Raw genomic sequence first — 24,744 nt, forward strand, 5'->3', positions numbered from 1 at the left:
TTCGAAACGCCTAGTTGGCAAGAAATATCAAAAATATTTAGTTTTAGTTTTTCAACCTTGTTTTAATTTCTGAACTCGTACATCTTGTATTTTATTCATTTTAAATAATTCCAAAGGTTTGAGTGATGTATTGAAGATCAAGAAAGTGTGATATATTTTCATTGGTATCAAGTAATTGTGATATATTTCATGATCAAGTAAGTGTGATTGAGTTTATTGTTATCAAATAATTGTGATACATTTCATTGTTATCAAGTAAGTGTGATACATTTTATGGTTATTGAGTAAGTGTATTTCATTGTATTGTTTTTAAGTTCGTGGGATTCATTGCATTAATGCTAGTAAGTGTAAAATCAATAATTGGTTATGGATTTTGCTAGGATTCGCTTTCTTCTGAAAATTTGCGGAAATTGCCATTACAGTTCCGGTAAATGTTGAGACTTGTTCGCATTCCTTGGTGGTCACCTTCTCCCACTGTGCAAAAAGTTTGTCAACAGTTTCCAACGATTAATTTCTATTAAGTTTGAGTGTTTCACCGGGACTATTTATTCTTTCTGGTTATAGTCGTATTGAATTGTATTGCATGATCAAATCTCATCTCAAACCGATCACATCTCATTTCCACAAATCTGATCTCATCTATCCATCCCATCTCATTTCTTCCAGGCGTATCTAAATCGGATCTCATCTCATGAACTATCGTATTTATCATACCATCTGTCGCGTGCATGCACGTTTGCATGTTTAGTTTTTCACACAAAAACTTTGGCCACACCACACAGCACTCACAGAACACCAATGTAAATAAATGAAAGTATTTAATAGTTCCCAGTTGGGTGAAATATGGGGGTGACGATGGATGGAACAATGGAAGGGTTAACACGAATGCATGAGGATGAACATAATGAACATGAGAAAGTACACAACAGTCAAAATAATGTCAACAAACGACATACGAGACAATCAGGACAGTCAAACACAAAGCACGTACGTCATAAAGGCCCTCCTCATTCCATAAATGATATCTATCGTAAGAAAGTACTTATCTACACGTTCGACGAATTCAGGGGGGGGGGGTGCGCCCTCGGGTCGACACCTGCGTCTCTGTCGCGGGGGTGAGAGAATCAGCCCAGTTTAGAGCTGTCACACGGCACACACTCTGCAGCGACGGCGCCGGTTCGATGTTGCTGCCCAACAGCAGCGTGGTTGCGCCGCTGTGACGTTACAAGGTAGCTGCTCAAAACAGCGTAATGAAGCCTCGGAGAAGATCCAGAGGGGCTGCTCACACAGCAGCGTGGGGGTGACGATGCGAGAGTCCAAACTGGCTGCTCAAGCAGCAGCGTGGTGGTGCCTCCTCCATGCTGTGAAGCTAGGGTTCGCACCTTCCCGTCCGGTCTGTCTTCGACAGTAAACACTGAAAGCCTAGAAGGCCAAAGTCAATATTCTCCCCAAAAATATAAGACACGTGACTTCCTCCTCCAATAGACATCATTATTAGGGATGAGGAGGAAGCACAATGACTAAACTTTGGTTTCCTTCTACGATATAATTTACCATTATAATGATTTCCTTTTAAACCCTATGATGAACACTATTTACAACAACACAAAGACGAGACAAAACAGTACAACTGGTAACTAATGTAGGTTCCCTGTCCCCTGCCACCGGCCGCTAATTCACCTTCAGCAAAAACTGACAAAAGTCTATCCAATTAGACCAAGAAATTTGACTTACCTCACACAGGCTAATGAAAAACATCGCGCACTTTACGCAACCGACTTTAACAAAGTCCACAGTAGACGTACATTACTACTGAAAATAACTTCGAACTCAAACGACAATTCACACACGAATTTCGAAGCCGTTCGAACAAACATCTGGTCTCGGCCGAGACAGAAAAAAAGAATGCCTATGAATTTCTCAGTCAGCAACCAGGTAAACGGTGAACCCTACAAATAGCGCGCAGCTTACCGTGAACGTCCCGTGCAATGCGTGCAAAGCGTGCAAGGCGCGAATCACTGAGCTAAGCCCAGCTACCGGTCTTCCCACCTTGACACAGGTACCTGTCAGCAACGCCCGACCAAGGAACCTTATAACTACATACAACTGTCCGCGACAATGCCCCCCAAGTTAAGCATAGACATCTGTCTACACGGCAAAAGTTCCCTCTTCAACGCATGCCCGACTGAGGTAGTCGGCTCCCACGTTGCGACTACCGGGAATCACCCGCACATGACAAAACAAGCAAACAAAAAGATATGCATTATTCCTGTAGCATGCACGTCAAAAATGTACAAAAACCGTGTTTCTTAGCCCCCGAAGGTGTAGATCTTAACAGTTATGCCTGTGTTCTTGAAGACTTCCTTGATTATCTCAAGGACGACGCTCCAGTTCAGCTCGTCCAATCCACATCCGATCTGCGGCATGGCCAGGGAAGCGACATTGTTCTGCTTGCAGTGGTCCCTCATAGCTTCCATGGAGGACCGCAGCGTTTTGTAGGAGGGTTTGTGAAAGTAGCGTTTCTTGGTGATCATGTAGTAAACGTAGGAAGCACCTACCTGTAGTACAGCCACCTCTCCCACCTTCTTGTTTTGTGCTCTAAGTTGATCAACTTTTCCAAACGATTGCTTGAAGTGAACGGCAATGCCTTTTCCCATCTCAAGATCTTCACTGACGCAGTGGGCCATAGCATCATCAGGTTCACAGCTGAAAAGGTCGCCTCTGATCTCTGTTAGCTCAAACCCCACAACGGGTTGACCCTGTCGCCCTTGTCTGTCTCTGTACAACTTGAGAAGATTGGCGTGGTACAGCTTCTCACGCCCGTAGATCCGAATCCTGTAGTCTGACTCGCCCTTCTTCTCCAGAACGTCGAACGGTCCCTGCCAACACAACTGCAGTTTGTTCTTCTTCTGCGGCAGCAGCAACAAAACCTTGTCTCCAGGCTGGAACTGTCTTCGAACTGTCTTCCGGTTGAACACCTTCGCGTGTTTCTGTGCAGCAGCTGACAGATTCTGACGCGCCAGTTTGCAGGTTTCCTCAATCCGGTTCCTCAAGTCAACCACATACTCAGAAGTCGTACGAACTTGTTCATCGACTTGCTCCTCCGTCCATAGGTTGCGAAGAACAGACATGGGTCCTCGCACTGTCCTGCCGTATAGAAGCTCAAAGGGAGAGAATCCCAGACTCTCCTGTGGAACTTCACGATAAGCGAAGAGGAGTGCAGGAATGTAGCGATCCCACTGCTTCGGTTTCTCTTGAGCAAGCTTGCGTAGCATGGTCTTGAGTGTTCCGTTGTACCGTTCCACCAATCCGTTTCCTTGCGCATGGTACGGAGTAGTCGCTAAACCCTTGATGGCCAGCAAACGCTCCACTTCTTTCATCACCTCGGACATGAACTGGGTACCTCGGTCTGTCAAAATCTCTGAGGGAATTCCTACTCGAGTCCAGACTGCCCACATCGCTTCTGCAACCTTCACAGCCTCAATCGACTTCAAGGGAATGGCTTCCGGGTACCGAGTAGCGTAGTCCACAAACACTAAGATGTACCGGTTACCAGACTCAGAAGCAGGGATGATGGGACCCACCAGATCGATCGCCACCCGCTCGAACGGCGTATCGATGAGAGGCATCTTACCTAACGGTACCTTCTGTGGCTTATGAGAAACCTTCTGACACTGATCGCAAGACAACACAAAGCGACGTATGTCTGCGCACATACCTGGCCAAAAAAACTGCTGCCAAACTCGATCACGTGTCCTCTGGACACCCATGTGACCTCCCATAGGCGGTTCATGGGCCAACTTGATAACACCTAACCTCAACTGCTGGGGAACAACAACCTGAGTATAGACGCTACCACCACCGCGATACTCACGGTACAGAATCTTCTTCTTCCAAACAAACCCAACTTCACCGGAGTGACCAGACGTTCTGACGTCTCGGCGATCTGCCGCCTCACGACAACTCTTCAAAGTCGAATCATTCCGCTGAAGGTCATGCAACTGCTCAGGGGTGACTGTTTCTAGCCCTGGAGCAGCAACATGTAACAAAGTCGACTTCTTCCCTTCAGCGGCAGCCTGAGCACGAGTGACAACTGACACAACCTTGGACACAGCGTACACTGGAAGAACAATCGAGTCACCCAGCCGGGCGTGATTACCTACAATGAAATCAGCAACAGGTGTATCCATGACGATAGCCTCAACCTCACCAGTGTAGAAAGGACATTCAACCTGAACCTTAATCACTGGATAGCGCCTCTTGATGTCTTTCTCAGCCATAGAAACCTCAAGATCCTGTCCTGTGAACTGAGACCTGGAAACTAATGAACTCTTCACGACACAAACCTGAGATCCAGTATCACGCAACCCCTCCACTGCAACACCATCCACTACAACCAGGCATCTCGGGTCGTAGTCTTGCTGGCTACAGGGAGTACACAAAGTGGGTACACTGACGGGCGGTAAAGACCTCTCAGGACCACTATTCACCGCTCCCGTCGACTTGCTCTTCTTGGGGCAATCTCTAGCCAAATGTTTGGGGGACTCACAGATGAAACACTTCCTACCGGATGTGACACGTGACGACTTAACTCCACAAGATTGAGCAATCTTGGGATCACACGCAAACATACACCTCACTCACTAACGCACACCCAAGAAAGTTTACAAGTGGAGACAGACATCACTGTGTATAAAAAGACTAAAGGAACCACATGTAACTTGCAAGCTTTATATAATAAACACAAATTTATGCACGAAACATCCACACATTTAACGTGTACACTCTACAAATACTACGAAAATTGACAACACATGAATTCACATGAAATTATCCTGGAACTCCAGTCCTAAGCACCCCCCCTATGGTTAAATAGCCTGTTAGTATACGGCGCTCAATAAGGTCGCATCACCAAATTACACGAACACAGACACATGATTTAACCACGACAGAGTACTTAGCTTTTCGGGATACACAACGCCCACCAAGGCCTCACATGTCCTTCCCTCCTCAGAAGGCCGCAGCTTCCTGATTCCGACCCCCTAGAAGAGTCCCCGACTGCCTAAGCACGTCGAACCCAGCTCCAGTCCTTCGGAGCTGTTCCCCAGATTCCTAGGCATGTAGAGTTGACCAGACTCCTTCCTCATGCTGTCTTCTGGTGGTCCTGCGTACACTCTGGGGGGAATCTACTGGTCGGAGTAACCCACGCCGCTCTTCTTGCGTTGTTGTGAGCCGTAGTCGCCTCCTGACAGCGTCCCATATGTCCAGATCACAACGCCTTCTCGTGAACACACGTCCCTCCTCCGTTCTCTCTCCGGCCAACTGCATGTAAATAAAACAGCACGTTAATACTGAACAATAACATCCCTAGCTACCTGGCGTGTATCGATGGTTGTGTTAGTGTTCATCGGTGATGCAAACCTTTAGCGCATCATACCGATGGACATCAAGATCGAAACTTTACACCAAGTAACCATGTATGGAAAAGGATAATTATTTAATACATTAGCTATACAACGGGGCCTTACAATATAGATTTATAGTTTGCTTAAACCTATAAACTTATTGTATTTATCATGACCATATACGCCATGTGATATGTTACAAATAACTGGACAAACGTTCACTAAATGTTAGATTGTGGTATCCAACTTTAACATTACATTACGCAACCACAATTGCATGACACAACACCCATATCCCCACATGTATGATAACTCCCCGCGTAATATTACACACTATAATATGAAGGTATAAAACAACATGCTCAATAACACAAGAATACAAAAGTTGTCGGAAAGTAGACCGCCATCTTGTATAAAATGTAATATTCCGTGTAAACGAATATTTAACAGTTATGTGCAAATAATTACACACATATAATTCCACTGTATGTTCACTGCATATCACTTCCAAACATGCATTAATATACATGTAAATCCCGAGGCTCCCTATACGAATAGGTAGTAATGGGCCGGTCGATGTAATTCTCATATTTCCCGTGCACATTCCCACGGACATAAACACGCTTCAAAATCACCGTGTCCCACAATATTACAACACTACTGAAACGTAAACACAAACAAAACAAACATTAGACAACGACATCTACTCAGCCACAGCAATTCGAAACAATAGTCCACCCGCCAAGTCAATGACAACGCTCACCGTAAAAAACCGCCGGGTGATGGAGTACTCGCGCCCGCCAGTACGTCTGCAACCGTACCGTTGACTCTCTCGGGTAGCACTGAACCAAAACCGTGCTAGTTCGCTGACGGGGTGCCAAAGTGTATTCGTACACCGCTGACCCGGACTATGTTAATTCTTCTCTTACTAAATGGCCTATAGATACGCTATAATAATATTTATGCATTACACTATATTATCTTACCAGGTGAAATGAACATTATTTAAATTTGCACGACTGTGCCCAACAAGTATTTACAAACTTTCGTTTTCTGCAGCTTGACCTGGTTTGTTCACCGCGCGTTACCGGGTGACTATAGCCCGTTCCACGATTCGGACACAAACTTGCAAATACGCGAAGTTACAGGCGTAAAGCATCTCACATCCCACACGCATACATTCTACAATAGTGTTTGGACTCCAATGCTTATGTTGTAAATAACACAATTATTATATACACTCAAACATATAACAATTACATCATCTCGTGTATCTACAAAAAGCCTGTTTAAGCTTCTTCTGCATCTCTAAAACCTCGGGTTGTGACAGGATGTACCAACTGAGTTATCTCCACTTTTCTGCTTTTCACCAACGCCAGCCTTTCCACCCTGATCACGATCATGCTGAAAAAACTTCTTACTGTCACGGTGTGCTTCAAAATGAATCTCAGCGGACTTAACTGCTTCGGCTAACGTCTGAGGTTTTTTCTCCTTAACGTACGCGGCCATGTCCGCGCTCAGGGTCTGCAAGAACTGTTCCAGCAAAACCAACTGTTTCAGTTCTGTGATCTCGGAAATCTCATGCCACTTAGTCAAATTCTCTTCAATGCGAGCACCGAACTGTCTGAACGTTTCATGTTCTTTTCTCTTGCAGGTTCTGAGACGACGGCGGTAGGTTTCGGCTGTGAGCTGATAGCGGCCTAACAACGCGACCTTCAAACCGTCATAGTCGTCCGCGCTATCATCATCAAGAGTGTTGTACACTTCTACAGCCCTACCCGACAACCTAGTCGAGACCCTAGTTGCCCATGTATTTCTCTTCCACTTGTACAAGGTAGCGACTCTCTCAAACCTTTTCAACCAAGTAGCTATGTTTTCTTTGCTCTCATCAAACATCGGTATGGAAGGCCGAAAACCACGAAGGTCACTAGACTCTTCTTCACCTGAGGAATCTCCCTCATTATCAGCTCCATCCCTACTTCCTTTCTTCACCCTCTTACTTTCCGACTCTCTCTGCAGGAGTTGCATGCGAAGGTCATGCTCTTCTCTTTCCTGCTTTTGCTTACGGTCATGGTCCTCTCTCTCTTGCCTTTGTTTTTCTTCCGCGGCTTTCTCATCAGTCTCTCGCTGAGCTTGAACATACTTAACTCTCTCATCAGTCTCTCGACGCGCTACTTCTAGCTTGTCCTGATTTAAGCTTTCCTTTCTAGTTCAAGTTTCTCTTTCTCTAGCTCTAGCCTAGCCTGTTCCGCATCTTCACGGGTCATTCGCTCGGCAATAAACTCAGGAATACTGGTAGATTTAACACCTAGCTCCTCAGCAAGTGAACGCCACCTAGCAATCCTATCCGAACTACTTTCCGTCCTAGACGCCATGATAGCACTATCATCAAGAACACGACCAGAACGAAGTTCCATAAACAAGACCCAACTAGCAAACGGTTAGCCAAAACATGAAAAATCAAAACAAGGCACAGCTGACTGGCAACAAGGACAGGCAACCCACAAGGTTACCAGACAACAACAACAAAAGCTAATTAACTACAGTACATCAGTGTCCAGTGTATGGGAAGTGTGGCCAACGACAAAAATGAAGTGAATTCCTTGAATTCAAAGAGGATTGAATCCTGGCAAGCTCGCCATTGTCGCGTGCATGCACGTTTGCATGTTTAGTTTTTCACACAAAAACTTTGGCCACACCACACAGCACTCACAGAACACCAATGTAAATAAATAAAAGTATTTAATAGTTCCCAGTTGGGTGAAATATGGGGGTGACGATGGATGGAACAATGGAAGGGTTAACACGAATGCATGAGGATGAACATAATGAACATGAGAAAGTACACAACAGTCAAAATAATGTCAACAAACGACATACGAGACAATCAGGACAGTCAAACACAAAGCACGTACGTCATAAAGGCCCTCCTCATTCCATAAATGATATCTATCGTAAGAAAGTACTTATCTACACGTTCGACGAATTCAGGGGGGGGGGGGGTGCGCCCTCGGGTCGACACCTGCGTCTCTGTCGCGGGGGTGAGAGAATCAGCCCAGTTTAGAGCTGTCACACGGCACACACTCTGCAGCGACGGCGCCGGTTCGATGTTGCTGCCCAACAGCAGCGTGGTTGCGCCGCTGTGGCGTTACAAGATAGCTGCTCAAAACAGCGTAATGAAGCCTCGGAGAAGATCCAGAGGGGCTGCTCACACAGCAGCGTGGGGGTGACGATGCGAGAGTCCAAACTGGCTGCTCAAGCAGCAGCGTGGTGGTGCCTCCTCCATGCTGTGAAGCTAGGGTTCGCACCTTCCCGTCCGGTCTGTCTTCGACAGTAAACACTGAAAGCCTAGAAGGCCAAAGTCAATATTCTCCCCAAAAATATAAGACACGTGACTTCCTCCCCCAATAGACATTATTAGGGATGAGGAGGAAGCACAATGACTAAACTTTGGTTTCCTTCTACGATATAATTTACCATTATAATGATTTCCTTTTAAACCCTATGATGAACACTATTTACAACAACACAAAGACGAGACAAAACAGTACAACTGGTAACTAATGTAGGTTCCCTGTCCCCTGCCACCGGCCGCTAATTCACCTTCAGCAAAAACTGACAAAAGTCTATCCAATTAGACCAAGAAATTTGACTTACCTCACACAGGCTAATGAAAAACATCGCGCACTTTACGCAACCGACTTTAACAAAGTCCACAGTAGACGTACATTACTACTGAAAATAACTTCGAACTCAAACGACAATTCACACACGAATTTCGAAGCCGTTCGAACAAACATCTGGTCTCGGCCGAGACAGAAAAAAGAATGCCTATGAATTTCTCAGTCAGCAACCAGGTAAACGGTGAACCCTACAAATAGCGCGCAGCCTACCATGAACGTCCCGTGCAATGCGTGCAAAGCGTGCAAGGCGCGAATCACTGAGCTAAGCCCAGCTACCGGTCTTCCCACCTTGACACAGGTACCTGTCAGCAACGCCCGACCAAGGAACCTTATAACTACATACAACTGTCCGCGACACCATCTCGCCCCAACCCGAATAATCTCATCTATTATGTAGTGTATTTGTTGTTTTCGTGATAATGTGATAATGTATATAAACATCTAGGGCTGTTTTCAGTATTGTTGATAACATGTTTTGTTTGATTAAGGGTATTCAGCTGGTATTTCCTTGTTTTCACTACCTATTTTATTCATGTTTTTATTACTTAGTTAGTGGAAGAATCTTTTGTAATGTATGTTTGATGGTGTATGCTTTTAATTAAGCGTTGCTGACTATGAATGTAGATGTAAATGATTGTATAACTGTGTTTTAATTTTAAATGTGTCAAGCGCAAAGAGCATAATTGTAAAGTTATGATGTTGCGCTATATAAATGCTCATTTATTATTATTATTATTATCCCATCTCGTCTCGTCCCATCTCGATCGTCTCGTCTCTTGCATCCCATATCTCGTCTCATCTCATCCCATCTCATCTCATTTCTTCTGTCTGCTGAGTGACACATAGTCAGGTATACTTAACTCAAAGCGGAGCCAGGGATACACTCAGACAATCGTTTCTGTTCACAGGAAGTTACACAGCAGTAACTCCCAGCAGACCTTGTTCAACTTGGCGCTGGCCCTACTTCTATCATGGGTCACGTTTCTGGCGGGATTCTCGCGCGGGCATGGTCACGTGAGCTGTGTCTTGGTGGCAGCTTTGCTGCACTATTTGATCCTGGTGTCTTTCATGTGGATGGTGATAGAGGGCATCCTGCTATTCCTTCAGTTCAAAGCAAGGGTCGGGAGATTCAGCAGATACATGTTAAAAACGGCTTTACCAGCCTGGGGTACGTTATTATGTGTTGTTGCTGTTATGTAGTTGTTGGTTTGCTTCTTGTGTGTGTGTGTGTGTGTGTGTGTGTGTGTGTGTGTGTGTGTGTGTGTGTGTGTGTGTGTGTGTGTGTGTGAGTGTGTGTGTGTACCCACGTTTCCACAGGTTTGGTTGCCTAAATCACCATAAGGCAATCATCCACACGTGGATGGCAACCTAAACTCTGGATGGCAACCTAATTGTGTGGATGGTCGCTTCATTTAACACCGTAACACCGTTAAATTGACTTTTTTGACGGAAAGAATGTCATAACAATGTTCAAAATGACATTCTTTCCGTCCTCTATAGGCGACGAAATAGGTCAAATTTTGTGCATTTTTTAGTGCAAAATTCTTCGATGCCGGAGCGAGTACTGCACCCAGTGCTGTTGTAGTGCAAGTGCACTAGAAAGGCACTACACCCAGTGCCGCCTCTTAGGTAACCATCCACACTTTAGGTATGTGTGTGTGTGTGAGTGTGTGTGTGTGTGTGTGTGTGTGAGTGTGTGTGTGTGTGTGTACCCACGTTTCCACAGGTTTGGTTGCCTAAATCACCATAAGGCAATCATCCACACGTGGATGGCAACCTAAACTCTGGATGGCAACCTAATTGTGTGGATGGTCGCTTCATTTAACACCGTTAAATTGACTTTTTTGACGGAAAGAATGTCATAACAATGTTCAAAATGACATTCTTTCCGTCCTCTATAGGCGACGAAATAGGTCAAATTTTGTGCATTTTTTAGTGCAAAATTCTTCGATGCCGGAGCGAGTACTGCACCCAGTGCTGTTGTAGTGCAAGTGCACTAGAAAGGCACTACACCCAGTGCCGCCTCTTAGGTAACCATCCACACTTTAGGTATGTGTGTGTGTGTATGTGTGTGTGTGTGTGTGTGTGTGTGTGTGTGTGTGTGTACAATCTTAGCAATCCTTTGCATGCGACGGCTAAACTGCACGGGTGAAATTCACTGCACACGAGTAGACGGTTTTTGACGAAGCACATTTTTCTCGCTCATTCTAAAAATACTTGTCAGCATGAGGGCTGTACGTGTAATGTATTACACAGGCAGTTGTATCTGATGGTTCTCTACCGTAGTAAACACCCAGTATGACTCCTTGGTATCCTAGTAAAGAAATCGACGTTCTGACGATGTCCGCCATTTACAAGTTACGCTGTGAGGGACGTGGTCACGGAGGCCCAAGCTCAAGCTTGATTTGGATTAAAGCCTCACTCCGCCTCCCGTATACCTTCTGTTTCTGACCCCTGAGCCTCCCGAGTTTTTACAGACAGTACAAACATACTTCCATTTGAACGCTTACCGCTTGGGAGCATCCTGACTGCTTTCCGTTGAGAGTAAGACATTTTCAAACAATTAATTTCATGCAGTTAGAAAAGGATGTACTATAAAACAAATCAGAAGCCTCGTTTTGGCGCCAGAACTAACTTTTAAAATCTAAACAATAAATTGACAGCATGTGAGACAAACATTCTTTAATCCTAAAATGATTTTTTTTTCATCAAGACAAGATCAGTACAATTGTTGAAAGTTTAAAAAAAGGGAGCCCGGAAGCAGGTCATGCAAGGTCGTGTTTGCCCAAGCATAATAATGTTCTGCATATCGCCAGTTTCGTTGAACGGTCAACCGCCACTGCTCAGTTCGTGCCACACGCAGTCGTTTGTTTCATTTTAGATTTAGAGGTACCCAATAACGTGATATTGCAGATACAGCGAGTCGCATTGAAACCACAAACTGACGACTTAATTCATCACGTATGTGAAAAAAGGAAAGTGGGTCACACGGGTCCACGATCGCTCAGGGGTGAAATCAATAACGAGAACTGGTGTGTGGTTTATGCATGCTAAATAGCTAAATAGTGATGTTAAATGCTGGTGCAAGTGTGTTCCATAAGGTTAGAATTGCTTATTTCGTGAAAGATTCCATCGTTCTGTAAATCTCATCTGAGGCGGAGTGCGGCGTAAAGGTTCTCGCGAATAAGGTGTATGCCTTGATTGATCGAACTTGCAAACCGAGTCAGCTGATTGGCTGGGCAGAACATACACCTTGATATGTAAGAGTAACCTTAATTTGCATGACCCGAACGGCGTGCGGTAAATCTCCTGTGAATTGTAGAGTTCTGTTTGTGATAGGGTCTAACTGCTGCTGTCTCCTGGTGTCATCTTGGGAACCTTTGCATACTCACTATAGTATTAATAGGGCTATTCATTATTCATACTTCTGTTTGAGTGGCTTTGCCTCCAAGGGTAAATCTTGTGCTTCGGGCAATCGGTTACACTAGTGCATGTTTATTTACATCTCATTTGAATCGTGGGGAGCACTGGAGGACCTGGAAAGAACGTCCATGTTCATGGCATCCTCCGGATTCCGAGCCTGACACAACCGTCGTACGAAGAAGAAGAAGAAGAAGAAGAATCGTTTTTTTCTTTTTGCTCACCAATGACTCTTAATATGTGTGTTTACAAAATGCTATTTACTATGTTCCCCACTATGCGCAGGTCTTCCTCTGATTCCAGTAATCATCACATTGTCTATTGATGTCAACCTCTACAATGGTGGGGAACAATAGTAAGTTACGTCTTTGTTTGTTTGGAAAGGTACTACGTTCTGCTTGTTTCGTAGAGGGGGGTAGGGGAGGGGAGGAGGAGTTAGCTATATGCCATTTCACCTTGTGGAAAATAGTAACTTGTGTCATGTTCAAGAGACAAATAATCATTTATGCTATTTTTACTAGAACAAAAAAGCTAGATAAAGATAGTAACATGCCATTTTTCACGGGCAAAACATGTAATGCCACACTCCTGGTACGCTGAACACAAAAAGTTAAGGCTGTTTTCCCAGTGGTATACCCCCCTAGTTCGATAGCTGTGTTTTGGCCAGAAACATAATTATTTAAAGACCTTCCTTTCTGCTCAAAATGGCTTTACTTGATTAGAACAATATGTGGGTATTACGTACGTAACTTGTGCTTATACCACACCTACCCTCAACATGACGTTTTTTGACGGCATGGTTCACTTTAAGCCGTCAAAAATGTTATAAAAACTGAACGATATTTCAAATGTTTACATCAGTGTGTTTCTTTGTTGGCATACCCATTTCATTTACATCTGCCACTCAGCCAGGCTGATCTAACGTGAGAAAGAGAGTGATAGCAAGTTTGGAAGACGGCAAGAAATCCTAGTTTGTAATGATGTTTTTGCTGGGTAGCTGCAGCCGGTATGCAATAAATCTGAAACTGTACGGAGCAGCCTCTTGAACTTAAACAGGACGATGACAAAAATCCTCTTATGTATGCACACTATAACGTAGAGCTAACAGGACATGAGAATAGACGTTGTGACGATTTTCCGTTACATTTGTGAACGTTCGTAACAACACGAAGAAAAATGTGCAGCGGTGTGTGTTTCGCAAGTGATTGTGCCACTGCATCTGTGCCAAGTTACAAAAACATTTATTCAGAGGCTCAACAGTTTATCCGTTTGAAGAGAAGTAACAAGTACTCTCCCTGACGTCTTTCGCATAACTCTTTTTGAAGGACACCTACCACTACTTTTGTTCTCAGACTTTCTGTTCATAACCTCTGTAAATGCACCCCCATTTTAAGACTCCCTCCTTTCTTTAGATCTGATTTTCTCAGCTTCATAGAGGTCTTCAGATTGGGGTTCCGTTGTATTATCTGAATGTTCTTATTCGAAGCTGCTGGATGTCTCGCACGCCGTTCTACTACGCCTTCCTGACCCCTATTGCCATCATGGTCAGCGCCAACATCGTTCTCTACGTTCTCATCGTCGTCAGCATCTGTCGTCGGCGTGACATGTCCCATGGTGGCACCAGCTACAACGTCATCAGCATCCGGGCTTCTATCGCCAGCTTCGTCGTGCTGGGTGAGAAAGAAACATAACACCATTCTAGTTTCAAATGGAAGAATACCAGTTTAGGATCGTGTAATACATCTTAAAAGTGGTCCCATAATTAACATGTATGTTACTTATGTGAATCTCTCTTTATAACTGCACAACTTCGTTCTCAGACGAGATAATAATCAGTTTAACTTGAATAGATAGATTGCGTCTAAATGTCTTCAGCTGGAATTTATTAGTGTGTTAACATTACTGAAAATGAAAGTCTACAAGTGTGTAATGGTTAGCGGGATGGTGTAGATATAACATAGAGGACAACTTGCCATGTCCAAGGCACCTTCCTAGTAAAGTGCTTATGTTAACCAGCACTAAGGGGTGATAGTGATATCCAGAGCATCCGTCCACTAGGAACCATACAGAAATACGACGGCTTAGTTGTTTTCTTAGCAAAGTGAACATTTTCGGATGGATTCATTTTGTAACTGTAACCTAAACTTAAGCTCTGACACCTCATGGTTTTCATCATTGTTTACCCGAGAAAACGGATTTTTGTTTAGATATATATGTCACAGTGGAAATGAGAATCCAGTGAGATTCCGAATCGCACTAGTGGAGATTGGAATTCCAGTTTGCACTAGGGCAAACTAGAATTCTCATCTCCACTGGATACATGTGAATGAACAATGCAGCTCCTCTTGTTGCTTTTATTGTACTGTTGTTTTGTGTCCTATGTTTCCCACCACAGGTCTGAGTTGGGTTTTTGCCTTCTTTGCCATCGAGGACGCGCGCCTGGTGTTCCAGTATTTGTTCACTTGCACCGCCGCCTTTCAGGGGATTCTCATCTTCGCCATCTTCACGGCACGCGACGCCGCCGTGCGCCAGTTCTGGCTGGACCTGATCTGCAAGCAAGTTAGGAGAGGGTTGCCTTGGTCACGTTTGGTTGGGCAGTATGCTCCTAATAGTCCAGCGACAAAAGAAACTAGTTTCAGCCGCTCCTCGTGAAATGCAGTATCTTTGGCCCTGAACTGTCAATGTTGTGGTAGCGTTATTGCTTGGCGATTGTGAACTAGGCTGTCTTGTGCAGAGAATAGACTTCGTTATTTCTGATTACTAGCAGTCAGGACCCGGCTTCGCCCGGGGTATTAGCGGAGCCCTTTCGAATTTACTCCAATAACCATCATCACAGTTTTCGGAATTCTGTATCAAAGAACCAGGAATAAAAGAAAAATATGAAAGGAAAACTCCAAATTTGGGGAAAATAGTTATTTCCCTTGCTCTCTCCTCTCTAAGAAACTGCTAAAATCTTATTCCAATAAAGACAAGAATAGATGCAAGAGTGAGCTTATACATTTGGATCAAACGACTGGGGGACAATGTTTAAGTATTACCGTCAACATCATAATATTATTACCTTTTATTGCTAAAACTAAAATATCTGACATGAGTTATCTTCCTTCCCTGGCAAACGTCTAGATAATAATATTAAGCAGCAGGTCTAACTTCGACTCAATACATTCTATGAAAATGATTATGCATGCCTGCATGAACAGAGTTACCTCCCTTCAATGGATATTAAAGTAATAATACGGTAGGTTGTTGGAACGTTTGTTATTGACAAAACAATACATTCACAGATATTTCGATATTTTGTATTGTTTTGTCAATAACAAACGTTCCAACAACCTACCTTTCTTGTTTTTTGATTCTGAATTTTGAAACGTTGGCAGTCTCTTTGTTTTTGGATTTACTAAAGTAATAGTTACATCCCGTTGCTTCTAGAAATTTCCTGAACTTTCTGGTTATTTTTTCCTTCGTCAGTTCTTCTCCTCATAGGAGCAAAAGAGAGTTTCTAATATTACTGACATTATGTGCTTGCTACAGGTGAGCACTAGGCACTGAACTGGCCTTGCACTTTATATGCTGTATTCAATAAAGGGGAAGTTCATAATCTGAGAAAGGAGACAATGAGTCAAGCAACTGAAAAAAAGATGTACATCTGTGTCTCCTTTGCCGTGTGCATACACTGTCTTGTTCCTGTCTCATATATTGCCATCTCTGAGGTATAACACACACACACACACACACACACACACACACACACACACACACACACACACACACTCTCACACACACACACACACACACACACACACACACTCACATCCATTTTTGACTCACCTGAATAAGAGCCTATAAATGGTGAGTCTTAGGATTCATATGTGTCCGTCCCCCAAAAATTAACATTGATGTTATCTCGGATGTTTTTCAAGCTAGACCTTTGAAACTTTGCTCACTTTTAGGGTTCGATGATCGCACGAAGTGACCTCAGTTTGGTTTACCCTCGTCATATGTTGGGGTCACAGCGGGGTCATGTTCGTTTCATAAAAACTTAACGTTGAGGTTATCTCGGATTTTTGTTAACCTAGAGCTTTGATACTTTGCACACTTCTATGGTTTGATAATCTCCAGACTTGACGTAAGCTTGATTGACCCTGGTCAAGGTTTGGGGTCACAGGGGGTCAAGTTTGATTAATGATAACCTAACATTGACGTTAGCTCATGCGTTTTTGAAGCTAGAGCTTTGACACTTTGACCACGTCAAGGGTTTAATAATCTACCGACATGACCCTAATTTGGTTGACCCCCCCCCCCCCCCCCCCCGTCACATTTTGGGGTCACAGCAGGGTCATGTTCGCAAAAACTTCATTTCTTTATTCTCTGTCAGTATTGTCATTGCATCATTCCTTCAACGACTTTCTTGTATAGATAATAGACTATTTACTTCTGCATTACTGTCGGATTTGTCACACCATCATTTCTTCAACGACTGTATGTCTTATATGGAGAATAGAGCCTTTATTTTTGCATAATGTGCCCGTGGGATCCAGCAGCTCATCATTCCCTTTTACGCCATGATTGCCTTGTTCCACTCATTGGTGGCAACGCTTGTTTCACTATTTGCCACATTAACTTTCACAGCCTACAACAAGCCTGGCAGAGGTTTTGTGTGTGTGTGTGTTGTTGTTGTTGTTGTTGTTGTTGTTGTTGTTGTTGTTGTTGTTGTTGTTGTTGTTGTTGTGTGATGTGGAGGATACACACTGAATCTCAGTGGGTTTGAAAATATTGGTCGACGTTTGCGGATCATGAAATATGCCAGCAGAACTCTCAACAGTGATCTTTAAAAATGTAAAAACATTTGACAAATTACGTCGAACCTAAAACCGCAGTTTTTAAAAATGTAAAACAATTGCATTCCACAAAGTAATACATGCCTTTTGTTATTATCAATAGTTGTTGTTTAGAGCCCAGTCAACCATAAAGGAGTCCCAGGCAAAACATACATATGAAAATGAAAGTGTGTGAGTTAATCTGCACATGTTATTTTTTTTATATTTCGATTTTGAAGCGTGATAAGCGTAGACTTGTCTGTCTGTCGGTGTGTCCGTCACAAACATGTGCAGGCGAATTCTCACACAAAATTATCAAGCTAATAGATCCCTGGACTTTCGAGATGACAAGAAAATATCGGGCGCATTTACGTGATTTGTAAAACATTTTACAAATTGTGGGGCGCGCCCCGTGATTTGTAAAACAATTGTCACAAATCATGGGACGAGCCCCGCAATTTGTAAAATGTTTTATATTTGTACAAATCACGGGTTAACAACAGTTCTCGATATTTATCTTGGTTTTTTTTTAAATCTTTGGAATTCATTTCCAAGCGTTCTAATGCATTCCGTCAAGGTAAAGACTTTTAAAGACATATAATTTTTATTCCTTATTGATGGCACATTTCGTTCTCACTTTGCCTGAGCATGTTTATATTTCTAATGCCTTGTTTGATTTTACCTTTCACTCGTTTCCGCAGATAAATGTACCTCATTGATTTCATGACATGTCTTACGTAAAGGTGCTACATAATATTATTACTTGTGACGTAGTTGTGCCCTTTGTTCCTCAATTCACGGAGATGTTTTTCTCTCTCTCGTTAATTTACGTGTTCTTGCTTGCTCGAAACTTGTTTTCATTATGCACTTGATAAAAATGTATTATGTTCATCTCTATGTATATTTGTGTTTGTTTGTTTGATTGGCTAGTTGTTTGTTTGTTTGTGTTGCTTGTTTGATCGCTATATTTAAAACGTATTATCATTACATAAGTCCATCTCGTGGACAAGCGCTGTTTGTGTATGCATTACCTTCGTAAATAAAGAATTTATCTTGACTTGTCTTGTCTTGTTTTGATTTTTTTTTCAAATGGTCATCGAGAATGCAGTTCTGGTCGCATATTTTTGTGTTGTATATCATTTTGTTCAGAATTTAAATAAATTCTAATATGGTATGCATCAGATTAACATGAAATCACGAGACACTATGACGTTGTTACTAGAAATAGATTTTCCATGTCCATTTTTCATTCACTTCACTTTCAGACAGAACTAAAAATCACCGATTTGAATCGAATTTTAACAAATCTGAGGCATATTGACATTCAAGCAATTTTTGCCATTGGGACCAATGTTAATGTTAAAGAGTTCATAAACAAATCAATTATGCCTCTTCAACAAATCGACATTGATATGTAGATTTTTTCAATGTCTTGACTACTGAGCAAACATAATGCCAGACAGGAAAAACAGGCGATAGCACACGATTATGTAATCCCATACTTATCATCAGTATAACGACATGCATGTTATTTACCATTGTCATTGACATAAAATGTCTGTTGGTATTTGTCTAACACCCCCCTTCCCCCCGCTTATATAACATCTCAGTTACACCGCCTGCTCGCCAGATGCATATATTTATAAACTCAACATTTCTATTCAAGAAGGTAAAACAGACATTGTATGTCTACTGCAAAAATAGATAATGAATACAGGTCCTGTATTTTATCTTTGTCTTTATTTATTTATTTATTTTTGTCCTTGCAGCATGTATTCCAATTTTTGAGTGCGCGTGCCATGACAGGAGCAATTAGACTAGATAGCTGTTAAAATCCATGCAGGGGGGGGTCTCTCTCTCTCTCTGTCCATCACACACACACACACACACACACACACACACACACACACACACACACCAAGGTCGAGTATCTACTATTTGATGACACGACCGTGTCATGTCCTCTAGTTGGTGACCTCCATGGAGTTGTTCACACGGTCGTGTCATCAAATGAAAGATAATCGACCTTGATGTGTGTGTGTGGATGTGCTTGTTTGTGTGTGTGTGTGTGTGTGTGTGTGTGTGTAGGGGCGGATCCAGGGGGGGGGGGTCCGGGTTTTTCGGACCCCCCCTAGCCTAAAATAAAATTATAAAAAAGAGAAGAAAGAAAAAGATTTTTTTTTTAAATAAAGAAAAACTTATAGCTCAGATTGCACCAAATTGCTCCATTTTCCTTGATTTTTATCAATTTTTTTTCCGGGGGGGGGGGGGGGGCATGCCCTCGTACCCCCCTAGGAGCCGGCTTTTCTTTTCTAAGTGGCGATTTCAGAAAGTAGTTGGGTAATTTGTTGGCTGGCTCAGGTTACACCAGATCGGTCAATTGTCCTCGTTTTGATATAAATTTGTCTTTTTAAATTTAATGTTTGGAAGGTGTATTAGGGGAAGTTTCTTGGCTCAGATTGCACCAGTTTGTTCCACTTTCCTTGCTTGTATCAAATATGTTCGGGAGGGGGGGAGGGGGGGAGGAATGCCCCCGGAGCCCCCAAGAAGGTTCGAACGCTGTACGCCCTCAACTAATCACTTCGCGTCGTCGAATTGACCCTAAAAAAAAATTGGCCCCCCTCCCCACTAAAAATGATGTGATCCACCCCTGGTGAGTGTGTGTGAGCTCGTGTGTGTGTGTGTGTGTGTGTGTGAGCTCGTGTGTGTGTGAGCTCGTGTGTGTGTGTGTGTGTGAGGGACAGAGAGAAAGACACACACAATCACTTTCTTCTAAGACAATATAATCCCCCAAATATCTAGCATATGGCTGTGTGTGAGTGTGTAAAAGAGAGATAGATTCAGATTCAGATTCAAAACTTTAATACAAAGGAATAAAGGTTTCAGGCGATGCCTAATCTTCCAACCTAGAAGAGAGAACTAGAACTCGAAAACGTTATTACAAAAGGATAATAGCATTAGGTCCACACTTGAATACAAACAAACAAACAAATAAAACAAAAACGTCATCAACAAGTAATCTAAAGCAAAAGAGAACATTCAACAACAACATCCTAAAGGGCAATGATAAAACAAACCATCAAAATCATAAAAATACAATAAGACAGAACATGAATAAATACAATGGCACAACATTTCAGAAAAAGATGACACTTATTTGTAAAAATTTTTTAATAATGTCAGTTTAACACAATCATGTACGGAAAATTATGAAAATGGTGTTTGTTAATGGAAGCATACAAAACACGCTTTCATTCACGCACCATCACACACACTCACACACTGAATTAGTTGGTAGAGAGGTGCTTTCAGAGCTGTCTTTTTAAAGAAGATAATGACAGACACGACTTGATAGTTACAGGAAGTGAATTCCAAAGGTATGCACCGGAATAGGAAAAAACTAGTTTTAAACAAATCAATGCGGGGCCTTGGCAAGACAAGGTTTATTTCTAGTGTTTGAATAAATATAATAAGATAAGTTGGGGCTTCCTGATAGACGATTTTATACATAAATGAACATTTAATAATTATTATACAAACGCTGCTTCTTTAAGCAAACAGCAAGCAAACAACCATTCATTAGAAACAAAAAGAAGAAGAAGAAGAAGAAAAAAACACCACAAATAAAATGTCTAAGATTCTCTTCATCCGTTAGTCTAACAATTGGACCATAAATTATCGGGTTATCAATGACGTGCACGCATTCCTCACTTGAAAATGTTCCGATCCTGCCTGCAATTGCATTCTTCTAGTGACTGTTTGTCACTGAACATCCAATTGCTGAAGGGGTTCAAATGAGCTATATATATACTAATGGACTGGAATCAAAAATGTACCTCATCGGAAAATAAGTACCCAGACCAAAAATCCCAATACGCCTTGCCCAAAGTTCCTATGGTCACCGAGAGAATAACAGAACAAATAACCTGTTGGTGTTCTGGTTGTTGTGATAGTGATAGGGGTTGTAGTTGGTGAGTGTTTCCGCTGAATGGTGTATTTCGTTGAGACTGTTGTTCCCGTGGTCAGTGCTTTTCTTCTTCTTCTTCTTCTTCTTCTGCGTTCGTGGGCTGAAACTCCCACGTACACTCGTGTTTTTTGCACGAGTGGAAGTTTACGTGTATGACCGTTTTTTACCTCGCCATTTAGGCAGCCATACACCGTTTTCGGAAGAAGCATGCTGGGTATTTTCGTGTTTCTATAATCCACCGAACTCTGACATGGATTATAGGATCTTTTTCGTGCGCACTTGGTCTTGTGCTTGCGTGTACACACGGGGGTGTTCGGACACCGAGGAGAGTCTGCACACAAAGTTGACTCTGAGAAATAAATCTCTCGCCGAACGTGGGGACGAACTCACGCTGACAGCGGCCAACTGGATACAAATCCAGCGCGCTACCGACTGAGCTACATCCCCGCCCAGTGCTTTTCAATTCATCATGTATTGATGGTATCCAATTTTGGTTAAACAAGTGCCAACTTTCTTTGTTGATAAGTTACAATATTTGGCAGTGGTTTGGGAGTTTTGTTTTTGGTCATCTGTTGTTATTGCTGCTGTTGATGTTTCCGTCGTTTTGTTCTGTTTTTTCACCGTTGGTGTTCATGCTCGGGCAGCTGTCAATTAAATAAGTCGTACGTTGCTGTTTGTAGTGGCGGTAGTTGCATGCATCTCTTGGTGATGGTTTTCACTGTAATCGATTGAGGGGGTAGTTCTTAATAGCAGATACACAGTATTTGAGGCAATACTGCCCCCCCCCCCCCCCCGTTTTTTTCTTTATTTGGTGTTTAACGTCGTTTTCAACCACAAAGGTTATATCCCCGAGTACGCTAGTACTTGGGCTCAACAGACTTTAATTGTGTGTCTGTCTGTGTGTGTGTCTGTCTCGACTTAACAGCTTATTGCTGGGAAACTACTGGACGCAGTTGGTTCAAAAGTTGATACACTAACTTGATAATAGGTCCGATTGATCGTATTAAAACTTCATAATGTTACCTGGGACCTAAATGCGAAATAAACCACAAAAACGACTTGGCGGTGGGAGGAGTTCACACCGGCGGGGCAACACGCAGCCATTGAGCTGATAGAACAGCCGAACGCGTAACACAGTGACGAGAAATATAGCTAATAAAAAGCATGCGTATCGCATGCGAGACGATTTGCCAGGCTTTGCGCGTTGTGTGTTTGAATAATTTGATTTTTTGTGTACCCCATTTTCTACCAAGCGTTGGTTGCTCGGTCGCGACTGCGGTGGTTTAGAGGTCGCGATTTTGTGTTTTGATTCTTTTCATATTAATTTGTATTTTTGGCTCACGTAAGTGTAGCCTATGCGATGGTAAACTTTGTCTGTCTGTGCGTGCGTGCGTGCGTATGTATGTGTGTATGTCTGTGGTAGAAACTTTAACATTTTTGGCTAAACACCGAAATACTCATTTCACGTGGTTAATTTTCAAGCACCATCTTCAAATTATTGAAGCAATGATCAACATTGTGTCGGCATGTGTGTAGTTAAAGCGTGTATCCAAAGAAAACGGATGGTGGGGGGTTTTGAAGGGGTACAAACAGTTGACTGATTTGTGTCGTGTTTGGCATGTAGACGGCAGGTCAGGCGTCAAGATCAGGTCAGGGGTCGCGCGAAGGATTGTGGTCCAGTTCTCACCTCGCCGATTCGCCGGGGAAGACGATTTCATGTTGTTCGGTTTCTAAGCTCCAGAAAAGTAAATAAAGAAGATACCAAAGGGAGATTTCCTACAATTTGATCTGCACAGCGTGTTTCCAATGTCCACGCGAGGAAGAGCTGTCGAAAGCGCGGCAGTCAGTGTCGATCTTGCAGCCGTATCCCGGTAAGTTCAGAGACAGATCTAGTGTCTCCCACTCTGATAACGTGTCACCTACTGTTAATCCGTTTTGTTTTAATTTCTTTTTATTTCAGCAGACACGGATGTCAAACACAGTGCTAGGCAGTCACCTCTAGTGAAATGAGTTGATCTAAAGTGCCTGTAATGTTTGGATGTCTTTGCTCGTGGTTCGATTTATGTGAATTTCAAGACTTGCAGTAGAGTCTCAAGTTAAGTTTACTCTGCCCGAAAAAAACTGTCCACCATTTACTTGAACATGCAGATATAAGGAAACGGAATGAATCTGTTCTCAAAGTCAAAATGATCCTGATTTTTTCCTCAGATTCAAAACATGCACTGTCATGGTTTTGTCTGTACAATTTAGTAAGTCTTAAGTACTTTGCAACAACTTCCTTGAACGTGAAAGACAGTTTTTGAATGCTAGATCTGTATCGCGTTTCATTCCAGACTCGATCCTCTCTTTGATTGTAGATCTACTGTTTGCTGTTTACGCACTATCATATGATTCGCTATGTAACGTTTGGTAAGCTTACCTTGCAACAGCTTTCTTGTCTTTGTTGGCATTTCTGGCTGTGTTGACCGTCAGAATTATTTTAAGAACCAGGCTGCTGCAGTCGACATGTTTCGCATATTGTAGGGTTACCATGCTGCATAGGTAAAGTGGCTTGTATAACCTGACTATTCTGTTTCAAAACACTGTTTATATTTGTGTAGGTTGTAGTCATCATAACTAATCGCATTTTGCCATTTGTTTCAGAAAGGAGGTTAACCTACAACAAGATCGACGCTATGTCAGATATATGCCTCAGCCACATGAAGACTTCCGAATTTAGATCTACTCGGCATGGTGACAAGTCTTGATGAAAAGTATAGGACTGAGGACAGCAGTGGAAAAAGTGCCCACATGGCAGGTACCTAACCTATTACCCTAGTCATTTTATCTGTTTGCCTTCTTTTGAAAATTATACATGGAGTTGATATGATGCGTTAGTTTTAACTGTGTGTGTGTGTGCGTGTGTGTGTGTGTGTGTGTGTGTGTGTGTGTGTGTGTGTGTGTGTGTGTGTGTGTGTGTTACGGAGTGAGTGAGTTTGTGTTATGTTACTGTTTGTCGATTTCTTACGGGAGCCTTGAAGGCTTCGCCTCTTGTTTCTTATGGTTTCCTTTGTTTACATATGTTTCAGTCTTTTACCTTCACTTTACATTAAAGAATTTGGTAAAACTACCTGGGGCGTGATAAATGCAAGAATCCGCGAGCCAGGACAGTAAAAGAACTTCGTGGGCCACCAGTTCACCAGTTATGAAGAGGGTCGGCCGTATATTTTTCACTGTGATCAAATAAAAGAGAAAGGCCAGTCACCACGCACATCCTCGGCTCGCATGCAATGTAGTTATATAGCAAAGGGAATGCCTGTAATTCACACAGAGCAATCACTTGGTCACTTAAACGTGCACAAGACAAAACCTTTCATACTGGGGGAGCGAGCCAGTCTGAAGAGTACTCGGGTCCAGCGCAAACGTTTTTTATATCGCGATGGGGAAAGGGGGGAGAGGGGATAGAGCCACTT

The 24,744-nt window shown here is 42.8% G+C and overlaps 1 protein-coding gene across 1 annotated transcript in view; it reads left to right on the plus strand.

The window, feature by feature from the left end:
• Positions 1 to 16,010, plus strand: part of LOC138954787 (adhesion G-protein coupled receptor G6-like) — a 34,254-nt gene extending 18,244 nt beyond the window's left edge. Inside the window, exons 9-12 of the mRNA XM_070326556.1 lie at positions 9,997 to 10,256; positions 12,794 to 12,863; positions 13,995 to 14,182; positions 14,904 to 16,010. Coding sequence (XP_070182657.1) covers positions 9,997 to 10,256; positions 12,794 to 12,863; positions 13,995 to 14,182; positions 14,904 to 15,160 — 775 coding nt within the window. The 3' untranslated portion in view covers positions 15,161 to 16,010. The remainder of the gene's footprint in view (positions 1 to 9,996; positions 10,257 to 12,793; positions 12,864 to 13,994; positions 14,183 to 14,903) is intronic.
• Positions 16,011 to 24,744: the final 8,734 nt, after the last annotated feature.

This window comes from Littorina saxatilis, unplaced genomic scaffold, assembly GCF_037325665.1.
Source record: "Littorina saxatilis isolate snail1 unplaced genomic scaffold, US_GU_Lsax_2.0 scaffold_549, whole genome shotgun sequence".
NCBI lineage: Eukaryota > Metazoa > Mollusca > Gastropoda > Littorinimorpha > Littorinidae > Littorina > Littorina saxatilis.